The sequence below is a fragment of the Ambystoma mexicanum genome, chromosome 2q, assembly GCF_040938575.1.
Source record: "Ambystoma mexicanum isolate Mex_15411 chromosome 2q, UKY_AmexF1_1, whole genome shotgun sequence".
Lineage (NCBI taxonomy): Eukaryota > Metazoa > Chordata > Amphibia > Caudata > Ambystomatidae > Ambystoma > Ambystoma mexicanum.
This window is the reverse complement of record NC_090924.1, coordinates 1427577523-1427595979: the sequence shown is the minus strand read 5'-3', so window position 1 is coordinate 1427595979 and position 18457 is coordinate 1427577523. Positions and strand designations below refer to the sequence as shown.

The following is an 18457-nucleotide window of genomic DNA, read 5'->3' as shown; positions in this document are numbered from 1 at the left end:
GCAGAGAGCTAGGCTAGCAGGGGAGAGAAAAGGAAGAGCAGAGAGCTAGGCTAGCAAGGTAGGGTGAGAGAGAAGGAAGAGCAGAGAGCTAGGCTAGCATGGTAGGGTGGGAGAGAAGGAAGAGCAGATTGCTAGGTTAGAAGGGTAGGGGGCGAGAGAAGGAAGAGCAGAGAGCTGGGCTAGCAGGGTAGAGGGAGAGAGAAGGAAGAGCAGAGAGCTAGGTTAGCAGGGTAAGGGGAGAGAGAAGGAAGAGCAGAGAGCTAGGTTAGCAGGGTAGGGGGGGAGAGAAGGAAGAGCAGAGAGCTAGGTTAGCAGGGTAGGGGGCGAGAGAAGGAAGAGCAGAGAGCTAGGCTAGCAGGGGAGAGAAAAGGAAGAGCAGAGAGCTTGGTTAGCAGGGTAGGGTGAGAGAGAAGGAAGAGCAGAGAGCTAGGCTAGCAGGGTAGGGTGAGAGAGAAGGAAGAGCAGAGAGCTAGGCTAGCAGGGTAGGGTGAGAGAGAAGGAAGAGCAGAGAGCTAGGTTAGAAGGGTAGGGGCGAAAGAAGGAAGAGCAGATAGCTAGGCTAGCAGGGTAGGGGGAGAGAGAAGAAAGAGCAGAGAGCTAGGTTAGCAGGGTAGGGTGAGAGAGAAGGAAAAGCAGAGAGCTAGGTTAGCAGGGTAGGGGGAGAGAGAAGGAAGAGCAGAGAGCTAGGTTAGCAGGGTAGGGGAAGAGAGAAGGAGGAGCAGAGAGCTAGGCTAGCAGGGGAGAGAAAACAAGAGCAGAGAGCTAGGCTAGCAGGGTAGGGTGAGAGAAGTAAGAGCAGAGAGCTAGGGTAGCAGGGTAGAGGGAGAGAGAAGTAAGAGCAGAGAGCTAGGTTAGCAGGGTAGGGGGCGAGAGAAGGAAGAGAAGAGAGCTAGGCTAGCAGGGTAGGGGGCGAGAGAAGGAAGATAAGAGAGCTAGGCTAGCAGGGTAGGGGGCGAGAGAAGGAAGAGAAGACAGGCTAGCAGGGTAGGGGGCGAGAGAAGGAAGAGAAGAGAGCTAGGCTAGCAGGGTAGGGGGCGAGAGAAGGAAGAGAAGACAGTTAGGCCAGCAGGGTAGGGGGAGAGAGAAGGAAGAGCAGAGAGCTAGGTTAGCAGGGTGGGGTGAGAGAGAAGTAAGAGCAGAGAGCTAGGGTAGCAGGGTAGGGTGAGGGAGAAGTAAGAGTAGAGAGCTAGGGTAGCAGGGTAGGGAGAGAGAAGGAAGAGCAGAGAGCTAGGTTAGCAAGGGAGAGAAAAGGAAGAGCAGAGAGCTAGGTTAGCAGGGTAGGGGGAGGGAGAAGGAAGAGCAGAGAGCTAGGTTAGCAGGGTAGGGGGAGAGAGAAGGAAGAGCAGAGAGCTAGGTTAGCAGGGTAGGGGGAGAGAGAAGGAAGAGCAGAGAGCTAGGTTAGCAGGGTAGGGGGCGAGAGAAGGAAGAGCAGAGAGCTAGGTTAGCAGGGTAGGGGGAGAGAGAAGGAAGAGCAGAGAGCTAGGTTAGCAGGGTAGGGGGCGAGAGAAGGAAGAGCAGAGAGCTAGGTTAGCAGGGTAGGAGGAGAGAGAAGGAAGAGCAAAGAGCTAGGTTAGCAGGGTAGGGGGAGAGAGAAGGAAGAGGAGAAGAGGAAGGAGTTTCCAGAACTTAAGAATTTCAGGGTCAAGACGGAGGATGGCAGGGAGCCATAAATCTACAGATAGGACCCTGTAGGTTTATTTTTTTTAAGAAACAGGGGGAAGCAGCACCTGCTGAGGAAGGGATCTCCCTCCAAATCTCTGCGTGGAGGACCGGCTCACCCACAGAAGGTTGGAGGTAGATGAGCGGTGCGCTCAAGAGGGACCAAGAAATGGAACTCTGCAAACCTGACCCATGCCCCCATCCCCAGGTTCAGGGGTGAGACAGGAGGAGCTTGTAGGTTCTCACTGCCGGGATCTCGCCTGCGGAACGCCCTGCCTGCTGCGAATGCTGAGGGCCGCAATCCCTTAGCCCTGTGATCTGCTGGGCCTTTAAGCCCTATGGCCTCCGTGCAGTTCATTCTGCGGGCTTTGGGAGGTGCCAGAAGCCGCTGTAATGTGAGACCCGCATCCGCGGAGTAACTTTGCTGAACATGTTGGGGGGGGGGGTGGGGGGATAGGACACCTAAAGGAAAGGGTCTCCTGCCAAATGAGGGGGACAAAATGCTGTGCCACAAAAGTTGGGGGACAAACACCCTAAAATGATACCCATGACCAACATGCACCCCTCCAGAAGCGCAGTAATGCCCCAACTGTGCTCTATTCACAAGTGCAGATCAGACATTACAACAGCAAAGAGCAGCCCTCTCCTGGTCCCACCAGGGCCCGGGACTCACCTCCTGTCCACGGGCACGGGGTCCAGGTCCGTCCAGGAGATCAGCTCGGGTTCCTCGGCCGCCGGCTTCTCACTAGAAGAAAGATGGGGAGAAGGTGAGTGGGCGGTGCGTGAGCCCGGGGGTTTATTTACACACAGGTGATCTCTCTGGGATCCTGCACGGAGGTGGGATCTCTGTAGATCCCATGCGCAGGTGATCTGTCTGAGACTGCGATAGGCGTGGCAGTGACCCAAATACCCGGGTGCCTCTGAGGCTCCGGGGGTCCAGTTACCTCCAGGAAGAGCGCAGGGACAAGGGGGCTTTGTTTAGGAATTGGGCCAGCAGGGTGGCAGCACCAGGGGCCGTGTGATGACACCGAACTCCTCTCAAGCGCCACACCTGCAAACACATCAAAAGGTCCAACCCCTCACACCACCATATAAGGGCTGCAGCGCCCTCTGCTGTTACAGTACTGGCACCCACACACAGCTCTGCCAGTGCACATCATTCCTGACCATCAGCACCCTCATACTGACACCATGCACAGCTCTGCCAGTGCACATCATTTGTGACCCGCACCACCCACTGTCATTCCAGTATTGACACTCACACACAGCTCTGCCAGTGCACATCCTTCCTGACCCGCAGCACCCTCAGTTATTCCAGTACTGACACCCACACACAGCTCTGCAAGTGCACATCATTCTTGAACCCCAGCACCCTCATACTGATACCATACACAGCTCTGCCGGTGCACATCATTCCTGTCCCGCAGCACCCTCAGTTATTCCAGTACTGACACTCACACACAGCTCTGCCGGTGAACATCATTCCTGACCAATATCACCCTCTGTTATTCAAGTACTGACACCCACACACAGCTCTGCCAGTGCACATCATTCCTGACCATCAGCACCCTCATACTGACACCCACACACAGCTCTGCAAGTGCACATCATTCTTGAACCCCAGCACCCTCATACTGATACCATACACAGCTCTGCCGGTGCACATCATTCCTGTCCCGCAGCACCCTCAGTTATTCCAGTACTGACACTCACACACAGCTCTGCCGGTGAACATCATTCCTGACCAATATCACCCTCTGTTATTCAAGTACTGACACCCTCACAGAGCTCTGTCGGTGCACACCATTCATGACCCGCACCACCCACTGTTATTCCAGAACTGTCACCACACACAGCTCTGCCAGTGCACATTATTCCTGACATGCACCACCCTGTTATTCCAGTACGGCACCACACACAGATCTACCGGTGCAAATCATTCCTGACCCGCAGCACCCTCTTTTATTCCAGCACTGACACCACAAACAGCTATACCGGTGCACATCATTTGTGACCAGCAGCACCTTCTGTTATTCCAGTACTGACACCCACACACAGCTCTGCCGGTGAACATCATTCCTGGCCCTCACCACCCACTGTTATTCCAGTACTGACACCCACAGACAGCTCTGCTGGTGCACATTATTCCTGACATGCACCACCCTCTGTTATTCCAGTACTGACACCCACACACACCTCTGCCGATGCTCACCATTTCTGACCAGCACCCCAAACTGTTATTCCAGTACTAAGAACCCCAGACAGCTCTGCCAGTGCACATCATTCCTGACCTGCAGAACCCTTAGTTATTCCAGTACTGACACCCACACACACCTCTGCCAGTGCACATAATTCCTGACCTGCAGCACCCTCAGTTATTCCAGTACTGAAACTCACACACAGCTCTGCCAGTGCACATCATTCCTGACCCACAGAACCCTCAGTTATTCCAGTACTGGCGCCCACACACACCTCTGTCGGTACACACCATTCCTGACCCACACCCGTACTGTTATTCCAGTACTGACCCCCCCACACACAGCTCTGCCGGTGCACATCATTCCTGACCTGCACCACCCTCTGTTATTCAGTCCTGACACCCACACAAACCTCTGCCGGTGCACACCATTTCTGACCCGCACCCCATACTGTTATTCCAGTACGGAGACCCACACACAACTCTGCCGGTACACATCATTCCTGACCCATAGAACCCTCAGTTATTCGCGTACTGACACTCACACGCAGCTCTGCCAGTTTACATCATTCCTGACCCGCAGCACCCTCTTATTCCAGTACTGACACAACACACAGTTCTGCCGGTGCACATCATTCCTGACCCGCACCACCCTCTATTATTCCAGTACTGACACAACTCACAGCTCTGCTGGTGCACATCATTCCTGTACTGCAGCACCCTCGTACTGATACCACACACAGCTCTGCCGGTGCACATCATTCCTGATCAACAACACCGTCTGTTATTCCAGTACTGACATCCACACACAGCTCTGGTAGTGCAAATCATTCCTGGCCCTCACCACCAACTGTTATTCCAGTACTGACACCCACACACAGCTCTGCCGGTGAACATCATTCCTGACCAATATCACCCTCTGTTATTCAAGTACTGACACCCTCACAGAGCCCTGCCAGTGCACATCATTCGTGACCCACACCACCCACTGTTATTCCTGTACTGACACCCTCACACAACTCTGCCGGTGCACATCATTCCTGACACGCACCACCCTCTGCTATTCCAGTACTGACACAACACACAGCTCTGCCAGTGCACATCATTCCTGACCCGCACCCCCCTCTATTATTCCAGTACTGACACAACACACAGCTCTGCTGGTGCACATCATTCCTGTACTGCAGCACCCTCGTACTGATACCACACACAGCTCTGCCGGTGCACATCATTCCTGATCAACAACACTGTCTGTTATTCCAGTACTGACACTCACACACAGCTATGTCGGTGCACTTCATTCCTGACCCACACCATCCACTGTTATTCCAGAACTGTCACCACACACAGCTCTGCCATTGCACATTATTCCTGACCTGCATTACCCTATGTATTCCAGTACTGACACCACACACAGCTCTGGTAGTGCAAATCATTCCTGGCCCTCACCACCCTCTGTTATTCCAGTACTGACACCACACACAGCTCTGCTGGTACAGATTATTCCTGACTCGCACCAGACACTGTTATTCCAGTACTAACACCCACACACAGCTCTACCGGTGCAAATAATTCCTGACCCACAGCACCCTCTTTTATTCTAGTACTGACATCCACACACAGCTCTGGTAGTGCAAATCATTCCTGGCCCTCACCACCCTCTGTTATTCCAGTACTGACACTCACACACAGCTCGCATGATGAACGTCAGTCATGCTCTACAGCAGTGGTGTCACCAGGAATCAAATTTAGGAGGGGCACAGAGGGAGCCACAGACAAAAGTAGGGGAACCACAGACAAAAGTAGGGGGGCACCTATAAAAAGGCAGTGTGTGATGTCAGAAGCAATCCTGCAGAGAATCTTTTGTGCACACCAACGACCACACCCCTATTGGGCACCTCCCCTCACATCAGAATGTAGGCACTAAACCATGAAGTCACTCATCACTCATCAACAGCGGTTTCGCAATTGGAGTGGCTGCTCCTGGCTGCAGGATGACTTAACAGCTCTTCATTGTTGTGTGGCAGCATTGATTGTGGCCCTGTGTATGTGCTTTTCTGACAGACAAAGCACTGCAGACAGTGCAGAGAAAGTAGCCCAGCTGAGGTAGGGGGGGACAAAGGGGGACCCAGGATTTCAGAGGGGGGGCCCGGGCCCTCCAGGTCCCTCTAGCGATGCCACTGCTCTACAGTACCTCATGCACAGAGGCGTTGCTAGGGGGGGCTACGGGGGATATAGCCCCTGGTCTTTTGGTTGTAACCCCGGATAGAATCTCTGGAGCTACAACCAAAAGGCTAGCTAGCCCCGAGTCCCGACAGTTCCGACATCAGCGTAGCCCCGGGTCTTTTCCAGACCTAGCAACACCCCTGCTCATGCGAGTCCAATACTGAGACTGACATGTAGCTCTGACAGTGCTATTCAATCCCGACCCGCATCACACCCTGGGTTCCAATACCGAGGCACACACACAGCTCTAAGAATACACCTCAAACCCATGTCTGCAGCACCCCTGCTATCCTTAACACCGGTGTGACAACGCGTCCCACTCCTTGTCCGCAGCATGCCTGCTATTCCTTAGAGATCCAAACATCGCTCTGCCAATGCACCTCAGTTGTTGCTTGCAGCACTCTAGCTATTCGCTAGGGAGATTCAAACAGAGCTCTGAGCGCGCACCTCTAGTCCTGTCTACGGTACCCCTCCTTTACTTAAACATATTTAAACATAGCTCTGAGAGGGCACCTTCATCCGACACTGCAATACACTGCCATTCCTTCAACAGATTCACAGCTCGGACAATGCACCTCTATCCATGTCCACAAACCCCCTCTACCCCTGTCCACAGACCCCATCTACTCCCGAAACAGATTCAAGCATAGCTCTAACAATGCACCTCTATCCCTGTCCACAGACCACCTCTACTCCTGAAACAGATTCATACATATCTCTGACAATGCACCTCTATCCCTGTCCACAGACCATCTCTACTCCTGAAACAGATTCAAACATAGCTCTGACAATGCACCTCTATCCCTGCCCACAGACCCCCTCTATTCCCGAAACAGATTCAAACATAGCTCTGACAATGCACCTCTATCCCTGTCCACAGACCACCTCTACTCTTGAAACAGATTCAAACATATCTCTGACAATGCACCTCTATCCCTGTCCACAGACCACCTCTACTCCTGAAACAGATTCAAACATATCTCTGACAATGCACCTCTATCCCTGTCCACAGACCACCTCTACTCCTGAAACAGATTCAAGCAGAGCTCTGACAATGCACCTATATCCCTGTCCACAGACCCCCTCTATTCCCGAAACAGATTCAAACATAGCTATGGCAATGTACCTCTATCCCTGTCCACAGACACCCTCTACTCCTGAAGCAGATTCAAGCATAGCTCTGACAATGCACCTCTATCCCTGTCCACAGACCCCCTCTACTCCAGAAACAGATTCAAACATAGCTCTGGCAATGTACCTCTATCCCTGTCCACAGATCCCCTCTACTTCCGAAACAGATTCAAACATAGCTCTGACAATGTACCTCTATCCCTGTCCACAGACCACCTCTACTCCTGAAACAGATTCAAACATAGCACTGACAATGCACCTCTATCCCTGTCCACAGACCCCCTCTACTCCTGAAACAGATTCAAACATAGCTCTGACAATGCACTTCTATCCCTGTCCACAGACCCCCTCTACCCCCAAAACAGATTCAAACATAGCTCTGGCAATGTACCTCTATCCCTGTCCACAGATCCCCTCTACTTCCGAAACAGATTCAAACATAGCTCTGACAATGTACCTCTATCCCTGTCCACAGACCCCCTCTACTCCTGAAACAGATTCAAACATAGCTCTGACAATGTACCTCTATCCCTGTCCACAGACCCCCTCTACTCCTGAAATATTCAAACATAGCTCTGACAATGCACCTCTATCCCTGTCCACAGACCCCTTCTACTCCCGAAACAGATTCAAACATAGCTCTGACAATGCACCTCTATCCCTGTCTACAGACCACCTCTACTCCTGAAACAGATTCAATCATAGCTCTGACAATGCACTTCTATCCCTGTCCACAGACCCCCTCTACTCCCGAAACAGATTCAAACATAGCTCTGACAATGCACCTCTATCCCTGTCAACAGACACCCTCTAATCCTGAAACAGATTGAATCATAGCTCTGACAATTCACCTCTATCCCTGTCCACAGACCCCCTCTACTCCTGAAACAGATTCAATCATAGCTCTGACAATGCACTTCTATCCCTGTCCACAGACCCCCTCTACTCCCGAAACAGATTCAAACATAGCTCTGACAAAGCACCTCTATCCCTGTCAACAGACACCCTCTGATTCCTGAAACAGATTCAATCATAGCTCTGACAATTCACCTCTATCCCTGTCCACAGACCCCCTCTACTCCAGAAACAGATTCAAACATAGCTCTGGCAATGCACCTCTATCCCTGTCCACAGACCACCTCTACTCCTGAAGCAGATTGAAACATAGCTCTGACAATGCTCCTCTATCCCTGTCCACAGACACCCTCTAATCCTGAAACAGATTCAAACACAGCTCTGACAATGCTCCTCTATCCCTGTCCACAGATCCCCTCTAATCCTGAAACAGATTCAATCATAGCTCGGACAATGCACCTCTATCCCGGTCCACAGACCCCCTCTAATCCTGAAACAGATTGAATCATAGCTCTGGCAATGCACCTCTATCCTTGTCCACACACCCCCGTCTACTCCTGAAACAGATTCAAACATAGCTCTGACAATGCACCTCTATCATTGTCCACAGACCCCCTTCTACTCCTGAAACAGATTCAAACACAGCTCTGACAATGCACCTCTATCCTTGTCCACAGACCCCCCTCTATTCCTGAAACAGATTCAAACACAGCTCTGACAATGCACCTCTATCCTTGTCCACAGACCCCTCCCCCCCTACTCCTGAAACAGATTCAATCATAGCTCTGGCAATGGACCTCTATCCCTGTCCACAAAACCCTTCTACTCCTGAAACAGATTCAAACATAGCTCTGGCAATGCACCTCTATCCTTGTCCACACACCCCCGTCTACTCCTGAAACAGATTCAAACATAGCTCTGACAATGCACCTCTATCATTGTCCACAGACCCCCTTCTTCTCCTGAAACAGATTCAAACACAGCTCTGACAATGCACCTCTATCCTTGTCCACAGACCCCCCCCTACTCCTGAAACAGATTCAATCATAGCTCTGGCAATGGACCTTTATCCCTGTCCACAAACCCCTTCTACTCCTGAAACAGATTCAAACATAGCTCTGGCAATGCACCTCTATCCTTGTCCATACACCCCCGTCTACTCCTGAAACAGATTCAATCATAGCTCTGGCAATGGACCTTTATCCCTGTCCACAAACCCCTGTCTACTCCTGAAACAGATTCAAACTTAGCTCTGGCAATGGACCTCTATCCCTGTCTACAGACCCCTTCTACGCCTGAAACAGATTCAATCATAGCTCTGGCAATAGATCACTATCCCTGTCCACAGACCCCTTCTACTCCTGAAACAGATTCAATCATAGCTCTGGCAATGGACCTCTATCCCTGTCCTCAGACCCCTTCTACTCCTGAAACAGATTCAATCATAGCTCTGACAATGGACCTCTATCCCTTTCCACAGACCCCTTCTACTCCTGAAACAGATTCAAACATAGCTCTGACAATGCACCTCTATCCTTGTCCACAGACCCCCTCTAATCCTGAAACAGATTCAAACATAGCTCTGGCAATGTACCTCTATCCCTGTCCACAGACCCCCTCTACTCCTGAAACAGATTCAAACATAGCTCTGGCAATGTACCTCTATCCCTGTCCACAGACCCCCCTCTAGTCCAGAAACAGATACAAACATAGATCTGGCAATGCACCTCTATCCCTGTCCACTGATCCCCCTCTACTTCCGAAACAGATTCAAACATAGCTCGGACAATGCACCCCTATCCTTGTCTGGGGCACCCCACTCCTGTTGATTAAACAGACTGAAGCGCCGCTGAAACGCGGCTCTGACAATGAACCTCAGTCTTTTTCTGCCGCATCTTCTGCTTTTCTGTTGCTGAGACCAACACATGGATCCGGCACTTCATGGGAAGCCTCAAAAGTAGCCCCATTTCCCACTCCAGGACTGGGGCATGCATCCCCACCTTTTATTCCAAAACAGGGGAGGGCGATTTGCAGCAGTATCGTGCATGCAAGATAGAAGGCAGAGTAACTATACAAAATCTCTTCCCAGCCATCTTTTAGAAAGTTTGTCGTATGCTTTTTTCTTAGGCAGTCACCGTTCTTGTGATCCCCTAAACAGGAAGTGACATCAGAAGACAGGAAGCAGGAAGCAGATTCCTTACATCGAGCAGCAGAGGTCAGGCAGGCCCGCGTTACATTCACCATTACTAGACATTGCTTAGCATTCAGGGCACACAGGTGGTCAGGATCCCACGCCTAACCTTCTCTGCTACTACTTGTCACGTTCTGAAGTGACGGACCTGGGACCCCTACACATCGTTATGCGGGTGGTACCCCGGGCCGTTTTGGGCCATGAGGGAAAGGTAATGCCTCTTTTCACAGTCCCCTTTTGCCGGGTCTACCCTTGACTCTGCTACCCCTGGCAGCCAGGCTGGGCAGTCTCTGAATTATTATTTCAGGACAGCAGTGGCGTTGCTAGGGTAGGACCAGGGGGCGGGCACTGGACTCCTCTGCAAAATGGTGTCCCGTTTGTGCCCCTGCTCCCAGGGACAGGTGAAGGACTGCCCTGGGAGTGTTGCCAAGTCCACTTAAAGTGGGCTTGTTGACTTTGCAGCAAAGCCCATTACATCTCGCAGCTGAACAGAGTTCCTACACTGGCCTGCATTTAGCCCTGTCCTTTATAGTGCCCTTAATGGCCAGAAATGACTCCTTTGTCTTAAGTCTTATCTGATTGGTTCTGTATTCCATCTGAGAGACTCCAAACAGCTGGCCTACCTATTAGTGGGTGTCCACTTACAAGATATTTAAACTTACACAAGAAAGCTTACTTTTTCAAAGTTAGTATACAGGTCTACTACATTGATATGGAAACATTGGATTGCTTTATAGGGATAGTTCAAAGTTCTTAAAAAGTTGCACAACAAGCTGGATGTTGGTGACAAATGTAATCTTTATCATAGCGACTTTACTACAAAACTTGTTTTACTGTTTCTTAAAGTGAGAAAAGTACTGTTGTGCAAAAGGCTTTTTGCAGCAGGCTTGCATTACTTTGCATTCTGCGACTTCTATTTTTCTTTGAGGATTTGGAAAATAAAACTACAATTTCTTTTGGCTTAACATGACTCACAAAGGATTTACATATTGCAAGGATACCTTCATTTGAGATATGTGTATTTTGCAAGTAAACTATCAACGCTCTTACGTTTCCAGTGGCCAGGCATGAGAAGGCCTCCCTGTCCTGTTTTTACCCCTCTGGATTCTGGGACTTGTATTCTTTTCTATTCGGTTCGAAATTTTGGAAAGCTGCTTACAAACATAAACAGGACTTGGCCACCTTCTCACGCGTGGTCATGGGAATCTTGAGCACTCTTCTATCAGTCAGTATTATGTAGGCTTTGAAAACCAAAATGTACATATTTGTAGCAAGTTGAGCTTGAAAGTTATGGTTACAAATGTCTAAACTGCAGATTCGGTTAAAATCCCAGTTTCACTGTTTAACCAAATTGTGTGATCCTGGGCAAATAATGTAATCTTTTCTTGTAATGTGGACTGATCTCAGCAGAGCCAACAATTATTTCCTCCTATATTGCTGCCAGCCACCAAAATGGCCTGGGCCGGCCATAGTATGGCCCCCCTGGAGAATGCGGGAACATTTTGCCATGCCACATTAGGCTATGTTGAGTTTTGTATAGTGCACAGTCCACCATTTGCACAGTTTCTTGGGTTTTTAGGATCTTCAGGAGGTGGGGTCGGAGACTAATGCAGAAGGTTGCTTTGTGGCAATGGTGGTGGGGGAAAGTTGATGTGTGCATGATCTGAAAAGGTGGGGTTCTCTGCGGTGTGCCCATTTTATATATTGTATGAGTTGTCTGGCGCAGTGGTAAATGGGCGCTCCGGGTTGGTAACTTAACTTGTTTCTGTGATTATGGTGTCTGCCATTGTGGTGTTTTGGGAGTGTGGGGGAGCTGTATTGGTGTATCTGCGGTAGGTTAGTGTGCTATTTATGGAATTTCTTTGGCTGTTATGTGCTCTATTGTGTAATCCGCATTGATTCAGTGAGGAGTTGTATGTGAGGATGGGTTGTTTGTTAGCGGGTGTAGAATGATTTTCAGGTAGTTACTGTTACTATTACATTGCTCCCCAGACCACCTGATAAGAACTGAGAGCAACCTTTTTCACATTGGAAAAATCACAGCTAATCGTGTATTTGCTTATATCAATGGACAACATTATTATGGGGCTTGAGGTCTGGTGACGTGGGAGAAAGGAGTGTTCTGGCTTCTGGCTGTTGGGGAAGCAGTACTTCAGGTATGGGGCTTGCGTTCTGGTGGTGGGGCAGCAGAATGGTAGATATGGGGCCTGGGATATGCTGGTGGGGAGGCAGGATGCCATGCACGAGCCTGGACTATGGTGATGGGGTGGGAGCGACAGGATGGCAGGTATGCAGCTTGCGTTCTGGCCTCTTGCTGTTGAGGAAGCAGAATGCCATGTATGGGGCCTGGGCTCTGGTGTAGGGGAGGCAGGATGCCAGTTATAGGGCCTGGGTTCTGAGTGGTGGGGGAAGGATGCCAGATTGGGGCCCGCCTTCATTTGAGAAAGCATACTAATAGCCCTTTTATAGGCGGCCCCCCTACTTTTGCCTGTAGCCTCTTCTTTGCCCTCTCTAAATTTGATTCCTGGAGACACCACTGCGGGACAGTAACTGCAAGCTAAATGCAAATCAGCGTTCCTGCTCCAGGGGCGCCCTTGTGCACATCACGAGCCCATCACTCTCCCTTAATGGAAAACGTCCTCACATGTAGAAACAGAATAGCTTGCACTCCTCATGCTGCACTCCCTTGCCAATCTACCTGCTGGATGAACATGCATCCTAAAGGCCGCAAGCATTACCCTTGCACATCTCCCAGCAAAACTCGTGCTGTACCCACTTTACGCCTCTGTAACCCTGCGGTACTCTGTTTTCTCTTTTTCCTTTCCTCCGCAGACCATGGTCTGGGCTCCTGTGGTAGGGGCCAAATAGGACAAAACCCAGACAAGCCTCAGCTCTGTGAAACCACTGGAGGGGTCTTTCTTAGCAGCATGAGAGCTCACTGACATAACATATCATGTACCAAGTCAAAGGTTACTCTTTCTTTGACTTTCCACAATTGTCAATTGTGCCATGCCCCACAGACTCCAATACTGGGCCTTGCTACTCGCAGTCGCTCAAAGACCTAACGATCTGACCATCTTGCCATGCGCCCAATGACCTATAGACCCCTAAAGGTAGTACTATGACTGATGCGGGTACTGCTATTGAGCCTACTCCTAAGAGTACCACTGGTAATGCTGGTCCAAGGGAATACTGCGATTGATAACTCGAGTACTACTACTAATACAATAGGGAACTATTATTTCAATTAGTAAATCACCAAGTAATATTACTTCTACCATTTTTAACACTACTGCTGATACACTAGTAGGGCCATTACAAGTAAAACATCTGGCATTACTACTACAAGTCACACTAGTACTACCAATACTTTGACTACTATTAAAGACAGGACTAGCAAATTTTGTAGTATGGTTGCTACTAGCTGTGGTACTTGAAGTGGTAATCGAAGTTGTAGCTCTGGTAATAGTAGTAGATGTGATAGTAGAAGCAGTAGTACTGTAGTAGTTATGGTCCAAATGGTAGTAGAACTAGTAGCACGACTGGAAGTAGGAGAAGTAATGCTGGCGGTAGTGGAAGCATTAATACTGGGAGTAGTAGTAATGGAAGTACTAACAGTAGTAGAATCAGTAGTGCTGGTTGCAGTAGTAACAGCAGTGCCAGTAGTAGTAGAAGCAGTAGTACTGGTAGCAGGAGAATAAGTAGTGCTAGTAGTAGTGGAAATGGTAATAGAAGTAACAGTACAGGTGGTAAAAGGAGTAGTAATTCAACTAGTAGCACTGGTGGTAATAGAAGCAGTAGTGCTAGTAGTACTAGTAGACATGCTAAAAGAAGTAATAGTAGAAGTGGTAATAGAAGTAGTATTCCTAGTAGTAGTAGTAATAGTAGTTGAACTGATAGTAGAAGCAGCAGTACTAGTAGTAGTAGTAGAAGACATGCTAAAAGAAGTAATAGTAGAAGTGGTAATAGAAGTAGTATTCCTAGCAGTAGTAGTAATAGTAGTTGAACTGATAGTAGAAGCAGCAGTGCTGGTTCTAGAAATAGTAGTAGTACAAACAGTAGCAGAATTAGTAGAACCGCTGGTAGTAGAAACAGTAATACTGGTAATAACAGTACTAACATTAGTAGAGGTAGGAGTACTCGTAGATGTAGAATCAGCACTATTGGTAGTAGTATTAGTAGTAGAAATGGTAGTAGAAGTAGTAGTACTGGGAGTAGTAGCAATTGTAGAACTGGTATTAGTTAGAGCAGTACTGCTGGCAGTATTAATAGTAGTACACACGGTAGTAGGAGCAGTAGTGCTGGTGGTAGCCGCTGTAGTAGAAGTGGAAATAGAAGTAGTGTTACTGGTAGTAGAAGCATCGCTGCTTCAGATGTAGTAGAGATGGTGGTAGGGGTAAGGGTAAGGGCAGGCTGGGGATAGATGTAGGTGGAGAACGAGGGCAGGATTTCTGTGTACAGAAGAAAGGAGAGAGGGTCACAATAGTGAGAAAGAAGGAGGTCGCGAGGATGGGGGTTCAATCTGCACGTGTAGGAGCCACCGGGATGGGTGCAAGCTGGTTACACTTATTTTTCTGATGTCACTTCCTGATTCAGGTAATGAAAGTAGTTAACAAAAAACAAAGTAAGAAAAATGCTTACAACATAGTCAGGAATAATATGGTTTGTTTTTGTAAAAAGGTGTATTGCCATTAACTAGAACCAAGCATCCAGAAGCCCTACCTTGTCTCTGACTTGGGGCTGGTCTTCGGCTTGACGTCACTGCGAGGGACTGGCTCTGGAGCCCTTCTACCAGCTTCTGAGCTAAGAAGGGCACAAAGTAGGCACAATGCAGGAATCAGAAAACTGGCATTCTTCAGTGGGAGTCAAAGAGAAGCCATTGATAAGCACCAGCCCAGCAACAAGCATCAGCAAGTGGGGCATTTCTCACAGGGCGCGACTGGGTCACAAGCATCACAGGGCATGGCCCTATCACTGGCACCACACACATTGGCCTGTCACAACTACCACAGGACGTGGCCCTATCACAATCATCCCAGTCCTGTGGTCTTGGTGACAGAGCACCTGCCCACCAACAAGCATCAGCAAGTGGGGCATTTCTCACAGGGCGCGACTGGGTCACAAGCATCACAGGGCATGGGCCTATCACTGGCACCACACACATAGGTCCATCATAAATACCACAGGATGTGGCGCTATCACCCTGTGGTCTTGGTGACAGAGCTCTCTGCTGTAGTGCTTGTGATAAGACTACACAGTATGATACATGTGGTGCTTGGGAACGGTAAGTAGCATTTAGGCATATGATGCCAAAATGTTGCCCTCACCCACTCAGGTTAATGTTACCTTTGTAAGTCATCCGTTTTCTTATATACATGTGTTTCTGTTTTATACATTTTGTTTCTGTTTGTTTTGTTTTGTCCTTGGTCATTTTTGCACCTTTTTACACCCTGATAAACTGGCTCACAACTTGTTGTCTTCTTTGTGCTATTGTACAGGCACCCTTCGTGGGAATGCTTCTGCCATCTGTAAATGTGTCATCGTAAGTCATTTCTGATCAAACTTGATGTCCAAATCTGGATTGTGATGGCAACATCGTGCTTTTTGAGGCCACTTCTAGCATATGGGGCAGTGTCTGTCTAGTGAGCTAGACGTGTACACATGGCTATACCAGGCAAAAGATGGCGTACCTGTACATACGTGCCTCTACCTAGTATGTCATGCTGTATTTGAACATATGACAACAGAACATGGACATATCAGGATACACATTGCAGACACACCACTCTGCCGGCTTTGGTGTGCCCATTCCTATGTTGGTCCATGTCGGTGCTATCTCCCCGATCGAGCACTAGAACGTGCCTGCCCAAGAGCTTCGGGGCTGCCTTCTCTGTACCCATCTGCAGTCAAGTGGAGTTACAAACCCAGGCATGACCTGAGTCTACTATGCGCATGCAACCTGTGGTTCTCCAGATACACTGGACTACGACTCCCGTGATCCCTCACCATTGACTACGCTGGCTAGAGTGGATGGGAGTTGTAGTCCAAACATCTGTGAGCCAATAGTTGCAGACACATATTCTATTTCCTTGTTGCCAAGAGATCTCCCTTATTAAGAGCTGCCTGCGGACTGACCCTGCTTAGGTTATGGAGGAGGGACTGTCCCATGCCTGTGCCTCTGGGACTGGCCCTGCTGAGGTAATGGAGGTGGGACTGTCACATGCCTGTGTCTCTGGGACTGGCCCTGCTGACGTAATGGAGGAGGGACTGTCCCATGCCTGTGCCTCTGGAACTGGCCCTGCTGAGGTAATGGAGGATGGACTGTCTCATGACTGTGTCTCTGGGACTGGCCCTGCTGAGGGAATGGAGGAGGGACTGTCCCATGCCTGTGTCTCTGGGACTGTCCCTGCTGAGGGAATGGAGGAGGGACTGTCCCATGCCCGTGCCTCTGGGACTGGCCCAGCTGAGGTAATCAAGGTGGGACTGTACCATGCCCGTGTCTCTGGGACTGGCCCTGCCGAGGTTATGGAGGGAGGACTGTCCCATGCCTGTGTCTCTGGGACTGGCCCTTCTGAGGTAATAAAGGTGGGACTGTCCCATGCCTGTGCCTCTGGGACTGGCCCCGCTGAGGTATTGAAGGTAGGACTGTACCATGCCCGTGCCTCTGGTACTGGCCCTGCTGAGGTAATGGAGGAGGGACTGTCCCATGCCCGTGCCTCTGGGACTGGCCCTGCCGACTTTATGGAGGTGGGACTGTCCCATGCCCGCGTCTCTGGGACTGGCCCTGCTGAGGGAATCGGGGAGGGACTGTCCCATGCCTATGTCTCTGGGACTGGCCCTGCTGAGGGAATGGAGGAGGGACTGTCCCATGCCTGTACCTCTGGAACTGGCCCTGCTGAGGTAATGGAGGAGGGACTGTCCCATGCCTGTGCCTCTGGGACTGGCCCTGCTGAGGTAATGAAGGTGGGACTGTCCCATGCCTGTGTCTCTGGGACTGGCCCTGCTGAGGTAATGGAGGAGGGACTGTCCCATGCCCGTGCCTCTGGGACTGGCCCTGCCGAGGTTATGGAGGAGGGACTGTCCCATGCCTGTGTCTCTGGGACTGGCCCTTCTGAGGTAATGAAGGAGGGACTGTCCCATGCCTGTGCCTCTGGGACTGGCCCAGCTGAGGTAATCAAGGTGGGACTGTACCATGCCCGTGCCTCTGGTACTGGCCCTGCTGAGGTAATGGAGGAGGGACTGTCCCATGCCCGTGCCTCTGGGACTGGCCTTGCCGAGGTTATAGAGGTGGGACTGTCCCATGCCCGTGTCTCTGGGACTGGTCCTGCTGAGGTAATGGAGGAGGGACTGTCCCATACCTGTGTCTCTGGGACTGGCCCTGTTGATGGAATGGGGGAGGGACTGTCCCAGGCCTATGTCTCTGGGACTGGCCCTGCTGAGGTTATAGAGGTGGGACTGTCCCATGCCCGTGTCTCTGGGACTGGCCCTGCTCAGGGAATGGAGGAGGGACTGTCCCATGGCCATGTTTCTGGGACTGGCCCTGCTGAGGTAATGGAGGAGGGACTGTCCCATGCCCGTGCCTCTGGGACTGGCCTTGCCGAGGTTATAGAGGTGGGACTGTCCCATGCCCGTGTCTCTGGGACTGGCCCTGCTGAGGGAATGGGGGAGGGACTGTCCCATGCCCGTGCCCCTGGGACTGGCCCTGCTGAGGTAATGGAGGAGGGACTGTCCCATGCCCGTGCCTCTGGGACTGGCCTTGCCGAGGTTATAGAGGTGGGACTGTCCCATGCCCGTGTCTCTGGGACTGGCCCTGCTGAGGGAATGGAGGTGGGACTGTCCCATGCCCGTGCCTCTGGGACTGGCCTTGCCGAGGTTATAGAGGTGGGACTGTCCCATGCCCGTGTCTCTGGGACTGGCCCTGCTGAGGGAATGGAGGTGGGACTGTCCCATGCCCGTGCCTCTGGTACTGGCCCTGCTGAGGTAATGGAGGTGGGACTGTCCCATGCCTGTGTCTCTGGGACTGGCCTTGCCGAGGTTATAGAGGTGGGACTGTCCCATGCCCGTGTCTCTGGGACTGGCCCTGCTGAGGGAATGGAGGAGGAACTGTCCCATGGCCGTGTTTCTGGGACTGGCCCTGCTGAGGTAATGAAGGTGGGACTGTCCCATGCCCGTGCCTCTGGGACTGGCCTTGCCGAGGT

At 50.7% G+C, this 18457-nt stretch overlaps 1 protein-coding gene across 7 annotated transcripts in view; it reads right to left on the bottom strand.

Moving 5' to 3' along the window:
* LOC138570219 (uncharacterized) overlaps positions 1-18457 on the bottom strand; it is a 464546-nt gene that overhangs the window by 152062 nt on the left and 294027 nt on the right. For 6 of the 7 annotated variants that reach the window (XM_069648951.1, XM_069648950.1, XM_069648949.1 and 3 more), the window contains exons 15-16: positions 14982-15062; positions 2333-2404 (exon numbers count right to left, since the gene is read on the bottom strand). In XM_069648951.1, coding sequence (XP_069505052.1) covers positions 2333-2404; positions 14982-15062 — 153 coding nt within the window. The remainder of the gene's footprint in view (positions 1-2332; positions 2405-14981; positions 15063-18457) is intronic. The other variant, XM_069648947.1, reaches the window with a different exon arrangement.